Source organism: Triticum urartu, chromosome 4A (genome assembly GCF_056163025.1).
Source record: "Triticum urartu cultivar PI428250 chromosome 4A, HENAU_Tu73, whole genome shotgun sequence".
Classification (NCBI taxonomy): domain Eukaryota; kingdom Viridiplantae; phylum Streptophyta; class Magnoliopsida; order Poales; family Poaceae; genus Triticum; species Triticum urartu.
The window spans coordinates 66,624,614-66,632,500 of NC_141876.1; the positions used below are offsets into that span (position 1 = coordinate 66,624,614).

At 40.6% G+C, this 7,887-nt stretch overlaps 1 protein-coding gene across 1 annotated transcript in view; it reads left to right on the top strand.

Annotated features, from left to right (window-relative positions):
* The first annotated feature begins 4,831 nt into the window (after positions 1-4,831).
* The window catches only part of SKIP16 (SKP1/ASK-interacting protein 16), a 4,625-nt gene continuing 1,569 nt past the window's right edge, over positions 4,832-7,887 (top strand). Inside the window, exons 1-2 of the mRNA XM_048713746.2 lie at positions 4,832-5,184; positions 7,534-7,887. The exon at positions 7,534-7,887 is cut by the window's right edge and continues 357 nt beyond it. Coding sequence (XP_048569703.1) covers positions 4,948-5,184; positions 7,534-7,887 — 591 coding nt within the window. The 5' untranslated portion in view covers positions 4,832-4,947. The remainder of the gene's footprint in view (positions 5,185-7,533) is intronic.

Here is a 7,887-nt window from a genome sequence, read left to right on the forward strand (position 1 = left end):
AGGGAGAAATAGAAGACTTGGAGGTTTATGATGAAGCTGAACAACTATCTCTGGAAGTGCAATATGAAGCCAACTTTCCTGCCATGAAGACTATGTTGACAACAAGAAATGGGGCCCTATGCAAGCTACTAGGATGAGCTCAAGAATTGCTGGTGACAAAATAACCATCATGGAAAAAGCTCAACAGCTCAAGGAGGTCCAGAATTTGGAAGTCTAGAAAGCACATGATAAGAATCAAGTTTCTTTTAACATGTTTAATAACCCATCTTTTTTATCAGTTCCCACTAACATTGGTGTGGAGGTTGACTTAGGAAATGTTATCTCTAGTAACCTTTCCTCCCACACTGTGATAGATGAAACTAGAGCCCAAATCATGACTCAAGGTCATGAGGCTGAGCTGCATAATCATTTGACTAATCATCTATTCATCTCCGATCCATCATCTAGCCCTAATGAAGGGCTCTGGTCCCTGGTAAGAAGGAATAGGCGGGGCAAGCACCCCAGGACAAAGATTAAAAAATGAATGCCCTCTTCTGGAATGTAAGAGGCATTTCTGCTACAGGCAGAAAGCCTCTCATTATAGACACCATAGCTAAAACCCATGCTACCATTTTAGGTTTTCAGGAAACTAAGAAGGAGGATTTTTCCCCCTCCTACCTCAAATCATTAATTGGTCATAGAGATTTTGCTTGGCACCACCTCCCAGCCACAAGCACTGCTGGAGGCATCCTGATGGGAGTGGATCAAGATGTTTTTGATGTGGTCTCTTGGTCTCATTTATATGTTTCTGTTAGCTGTGAAATGAGGCACAAAAGTCTTGGTCATCTGATTAGGGTCGTTACAGTGTATGGCTCCCCATATGAAGAAGGGAAAGCTGCTTTTATTTCTGAACTTGACACTTTATTTGTAGATAGCCACATCCCTACCCTGATTGGGGGGGGGTCAATCTAGTTAGGAATGCTAAAGAAAAGAGCAATGGAGTTATCAATCATAGATGGAGTGATAACTTCAATGCATGGATTGAGATATGGGGGCTGTTAGAGATTAAACTCTCTAGCAGGAAATTCACTTGGGCCAACAATCAAGTTGACCTCATCATGTCCACTATTGATAGACTCTTCTGCAATACTGACATGGATGCCCTCTATCCTTTGGCATCGTGTAGATCTCTTCCTAGATGTGGCAGTGACCATACCCCCTCCTCTGGGACTCTGGGGTAGAGGCCCAACCTAGGAAAAGTAGCTATAAAATGGAAAAATGGTGGCTCCTTAGGGCTAACTTTGTTGATCTAATCCATAAAATTTGGTCAGAGCCAAATAGGGGTACTTCTAGCTTGGAAAACTGGCAGATTCAAATTAGAAGTCTTAGAAGAGTTGCCAAAGGTTGGAATTCCAATGAGGAAGCTAATCTTAGAAGGTATAAAAAATATTGTTGGAGGAATTTGACATCTTAGATGTTGAAGTTGAATCCTCTGACCTTTCCGAAGAAGAATTTGCTAGAATGAAATTCATACATACTGAACTTCAGAAAATTTGGCTTCAGGAAGAAACAAAAGCCAAACAAAGATCTAGGGATAGAAATATTAAAGAAGGAGACAGAAACACTGCATACTTTCATGCAATGGCTAACCAGAGGAGGAGGAAAACCCTCAGTCACTCCTTGGATGGACCTGACGGGCCTGTCCATGACATTAAGGATATGCTTAATGTGGCTGGGGACTTTTATAAAAACCTGTTTAAAAATACAATAGTAGTGGCTTTACACTTAAACCTGACTTCTTCTCAGCAGAAGAGCTAGTCACATCGACTGAGAATGAGGCCCTAGAAGCACCCTTTACTGAGGAAGAAGTAAAGAAAGCAGTCTTTGACTCATACCCTGATGGTGCCCCTGGACCAGATGTGATTCCATTTTTCTTCTATCATCAATTTTGGGAGGTGATAAAAGTTGATTTGATAGACATGTTTAATGATTTCCATAAAGGAGAACTAGACATTCATAGACTTAACTTTGCTATGCTTACTCTAATTCCTAAGGAACCTGATGCTACTTCCATGAAAAAGTTTAGGCCCATCAGCTTAATCAACTGTAGTTTTAAGATTTTTACTAAGGTTCTTACTAATAGGCTGACTAAGATCCTTCAGAGATTGATAGCTAGCAACCAATCTGCCTTCCTCAAAGGCAGATATATCCTGGAGAGTGTGGTCACTGCTCATGAGGTAGTACATTCAGTCCACTCTGGGAAAAAAACAAGATTTGGTCTTGAAGCTTGACTATGAAAAAGCCTTTGACAAAGTATATCTTAACTTTCTACTGGATCTGCTTGAGAAGAGAGGCTTTGGTAGGGTAAATATCTTTGCACCTAACCTATCACCCAGTGCCTCTAGATTTTGGAAAGGGATAAAAACCATAACCCAAGCGCTGAAATTTGGTTATAGATGGAAGATTGGGTGAGGAGACAAGGTTAGATTCTGGGAGGATACCTGGTTGGGTACCTCTCCTCTAGCTGTGCAATTCTGGCCTATCTACTCCCATTTGCAATGAACAAACCAAAAGTGTTAGCAAGGTGTGGGACGGTCTTCAGCTAAAACTCACTTTTAGAAGAAACTTTGATGATAGACTTATGGAGCAATGATATCAGTTGGTCGAGATAGCTGGTAGTTTGACCCTCAGTAACGACATTGATGCCCTTATTTGGTAGCTAGAAAACAAAGGGGTCTATTCTACAAGCTCACTCTACCATGTGATCAATTTCAGGGGGGTTCAACCAGTTTTCATCCCTTCGGTGTGGAAACTTAAAATACCCCCTAAAATTCATGTCTTCTTGTGGCTTTTTGCTAACAACAAACTGATGACTAGAGATAACCTTAGGAAAAGACAGATTATCAAACCACTTGACTGTGCCTTCTGCTCTGAAGCTGAAACATGTTCTCATCCCCGCGCGTTGCTGCGGGATTTTAAAGATTAATTTTGGATACATTTTATATGCATGAAATGATCTAAATCGAAAGCTATTATTTTCAAAAGTAATTCTATGTGAACAAAGAATACGCATGTACGTTGGACTATCGGAGATGGAACAATTAAATTGGGGTATGCATGTGCTACAAAATAGTTCTAGTGGATGATGACGTGGCACATTTGATGATGTGGAGGGCTGCATGTTGAGAGAAATAGACTTAGTGGGGATCAACTATTTATGTATTATAGATGTGTGGTCCCTAGGCAAATTTGGCCATTGATCACGAGTCATTTTAGGGTAGATACTGGGACTAATTTTGAATCAGTGGCGAAATTCTGGATTGCTAATAGAATTCTGTTCTCAACACTGTTAATGTTGCTGTGCTTTGGTATGTCTGGAATATAGGAACTCTATAATTTTCAATAACACCTTATGAACGTCGATTAAGCAGGTGCTGAGGTTGATCTTAAAGACTATCAAGAGCTGGGCGGTATTGTCCTCGAGCGAGACTGCGGAAAGGCTGGAGGCCTTCACAACGCACCTCACAACCTACCCGAGGCAGCCACTGTTGATCGGTGGCTGATTCCGAGGCACCCTGAAGCCCCTCTGGTGGATCCTTGGACCAAGCTGAAGATCACGGACGACGCGCTAGGCTTTGCATCCCCTTCCAATAAGCATAGTGAAGCCGCAACGGTGTCAAGTCCAACCTCAACTCTGACGGCCGCTTGGTCTCCACAAGCTGTGGTTGTGCCACCGCTGAAGTCGCGCAAAGCCTCCCAGGGACTGCTCTGCATCTAAAGCGTGATGCGCTGTGTGTGTGATAAAGTCGTCATCTTAGTTTTCGCAAAAACTTGATGTAATAATTTCGTTTACCTAGTCTTTCGCTGAACTGCTCCTCTCAGTGAGCCGATGTATCCCGAACGACTTTGTGGTTTCATTCTATAAAATGGAACCGGGGAGGGGCCTCCCTGTTCTTCTAATATTTTTTTTGCTGATAAGCGACAATTTCTTCTTGAAGGTGTTGAATTTGAACGATGCAGCGAGGCATATCCAATACGGATGGCTTCACCGTTTTGTGAAGTGAGATATGCATGTATACAATGATGACATACATGAACACGATATTGAGCACATTCAATATGGAAAGGTTCCTCTTAAAAAAAGTATGAAAAAGGTTGCCCGTCATACATACTTTATAGGCTACATTTACATTTGAATTTATAGAATTTATAAAGACGATGCATACTATTCCCATTTATATACTCTCTTTTTCTAAATATTTGTCTTTCTAGAGATTTTAACAAGTGACTATGTATGAAGCAAAATGAGTGAATCTACACTCTAAAATATATCTATATACATCCGTATGTGGTAGTTCGTTTGAAATCTCTAAAAAGACAAATATTTAGAAACGAATGGAGTAGTAAACTTTGTAGTAGCAATTACTCCCTCTGTAAATTAATATAAGAGCGTTTAGATAGTAGTGATCTAAACGCTCTTATATTAATTTACCGAGGGAGTACTTATTAGGAAATTTGTGTTAAAAAACTTACTAGGAAATTAGATAAACTTTATAAGTACTTCTGCTGTCTAAAAACGTTCTTATATTATGGGATGGAGAGAGTATCATTTTGCCGCAATTTCATACTCCCTCGGTTTCTAAATATTTGTCTTTTTAGAGATTTCAACAAGTGACTACATACGAAGCAAAATGAGTGAATCTATAGTCTAAAATATGTCTACATACATCCGTATGTTGTGTCCATTTGAAATGCGTAGAAAGACAAGTATTTGGGAACGGAGGGAGTACATTCAAAACTCATTTTTTTTAAGATATAATATCCAAAGCCCATTGCCCCAATAACAACCTACTGCTTTCACCACTTTATTTCTCTCCTCGTTCAGCAGTCAGCATCTCCGTGTCTCGCTCCCTCCCCCTCCACCGCCCCCCTAGTCTGACACCGCCAAAATCCCACCGCGCCACGCGGATGGCTTCGCCGCCGACGGGGCCCGCGGCGCCGGCGGGCTTGGAGAGCATGGAGGGCCTCGCCCTCGACACCATCATCGCCAAGGCCGGCGCGCGCCCTGCGGCTGTGCTCGCCTGCGCCAGCACGCACCTGCGCGCTGCCGTCGCCGAGGACGCCGTCTGGCGCAACTTCTGCGCCCGAGACCTCGGCCTCGACGCGCCCCTCGACCCCGAGGACCGCCCGCTCCCCTCCTTCAAGGTCTGGTGCTGGCTTGATCCCCTCGTTCCTTTCCCCTAACTAACCCTTGCCCAAACACAAGAATTAAGAAGCAGTCGATATACAATCTGCCGCTTCGTGATGGGGTTCCTGGCGTGTGGAACTTTGGATGATTTTGTTACTTGTATTGCTACTGTTGTGAATTCTTTGGTGCGTGTTGTCAGCTTGGAAATGCCGGACCTAGCAGAAGGTTTGAGTGAGGGGTCCTACTGTGAATTGAAAGAACTACCGTGTTTTCATTGCAAACGTAAAATAACTTACGGATTTGCAAATTAGGATTAAAGTGGGGGCCTTTACCCCTGCTCAGTCCTTCTTGGTGTTTGTATTTTAATCAATGCCTCATTCCTGAATTTCCTGATCTTAGCCCATTAGTTATGAGTTATGACCATGACCAAACAGATGGTAAATCAGAAACACATAGTACCAAGCAATTACCTATGATTTTGTAGACCATTAAGGTTAGACTAGCCACAATGGAGAGTAACATACACTAGTAACACACACATATCCCTAGACTATGTTACTACCTTCATAGTGGGTAGTAACATAGGTGTGGTGTCATGCAAAGCTCCATTTATTAGGTTATAGGCTCATATTGCATTGAGACATGTGATGTTACAGTAACTAGCTAAGTTACTAGAACTACCTCTCTCTTCATTAACTCATTGCCACATAGACAAATTTGCTGAGTTGGACTTGAAGTTACTGCTGAAGTTACTCCCACTGTGGCTAGTCTTAGGTGTGTCGAAAGTAGAGTAAGGTGTGTCTGTAGAACTAGTTTATATCATCTCACTGTTTACATAGGTAGGAAAAGCGGCTTAGAGAAGATAGGACCCTGACTAACTACAAGGTAAAGAAAAATAGAAACATAAGAGGAATAAAATAAACAACACCATTTTTTCTAAAATTGGTAGTACTTCTCACTTATATATCTATTTTCTTCTAATATCCTTGTCCTTATGTGAATGAAGTTAACATTTCATTGTCCTAATGTCTGTCAAAAGAGTTTGATCTGTAATGACTCCCCACCATGATTTTCTCTTTTCTTTTCAGTGTATCTTTTGTCGCGTTAGCTTGCTGTCATTATTTTTCGGTTTAACTTGTCCAAAAGGGGATGGAGATTGATTATTGATGTTTAATTTGTGGTATTACTATCAGAGACTTGTACAGTTCTGCTCATGGACTGCATTTCTCAGGTAGAACATTTCCTCTGCGTGTAAGCATGTAAAGTTTTACGCGCCACTGAAGAAAAATGCTGGTATTTTTTTCTATGATAATATATGAGTAGTGCCTATTTAATAGGTTGCTCCACCAAGGAATACGATGCCATTGAATGATCCCAATAGTGAATTGTCTGAAACCTAAACTTTCAACTTTTACATGTCGTCTTTGGTTGTTATGATGTTACTTCAAATTGCATCCACTTCCTGCTGGCCTTCACGGCCATATGTGAGAAACGAGAGTCCCGTTGGGATATCTGAGATTAGGCCTCGTGTAAAAGAAAATCAACTATGAAAACTTGAACACTATTTTATTATTCATACTGGTAGTGCAATATTTTATAGAATTGCATATTTTAAAAAACAAGTTTTAAAGCACCAACTACTAATCTACTCCCTCCGTCCGTAAATACTTGTCCTAGAAATGGTTGTATCTAGACTTATTTTAGTTATAGATACATCCATTTTCAACCATTTTTAGGACAAGTATTTCCGGACGGAGGGAGTATGTTTTAGCGGAACTGTGACATCCTTTTGGCTTTTCCTTGTTGTAAAATCTTCAAAACTAATTTATGTTGCTGGAGCTATAGCACAGTTAGTATCATCACCATGAACCCAGTCATTATTACTTTATTAGCATCGATAATTTGGTTTTGGAAAGAAACTTTTCAAAAGGTTTGCTGTCAATGTCAATCTATTACAGTCCAGGGTCTGGAGTGTGTTGCTAGTCATTTGCTCTATATCTGCCCTTTGGCTGTGAAATACAATTATGACCTTTTGAGCTATTCTCTAATGTTGACAAATTGCACCCTATTTGGTCTACTTCCTACCAGCTGCAAAAACTAAGAGTTAGGGGAACATGAATTATATGTAGTACAACACTCCTTATTCTGTTAGTCATTTTTTTTCTAGAGAACAGTTCTGTTATTGATTGTGCTCGCTGTTGTTCACTTATAGACGTCCAAATTCGTTCATTGTTTGTAAATATTCTTTTTGGTGGAATTATTATTTACGATGTTACTTCATCTGATTTTGGCGATTGACTGCATATCTTCTTCGCTTCAAATTAATTGGTTTTATCCATGATAACAAACTGTAACCAAATTTTCAGGATGCATATAAAGTTTGGTCAGAGTCTTTTGGTATGTATCCATTACCCCTGGTAAAGAGAGTGAAACTTTTTTGGAGCTCATTAAAAGGATGGATTTCTGAAAACTTTCCTGAAGCACTCAGAACTTTGAGTAAAGGTGTTTCTGAAGCTCAGATAAGATCAGCAGAAGATGATCTTGGTTTCAAGCTTCCTATGCCTACAAAGCTATTGTACCGCTTTTGCAATGGTCAACTGCCTTTCAGTAAAAACGAGGATGTACGCATGGCTCCTCTTGGCATAATAGGAGGCTATCTGTTTTATAATTACATTGTAAATGTGCACTTGTCATCTCTTGAGCAAATGGTCGAAGAGACA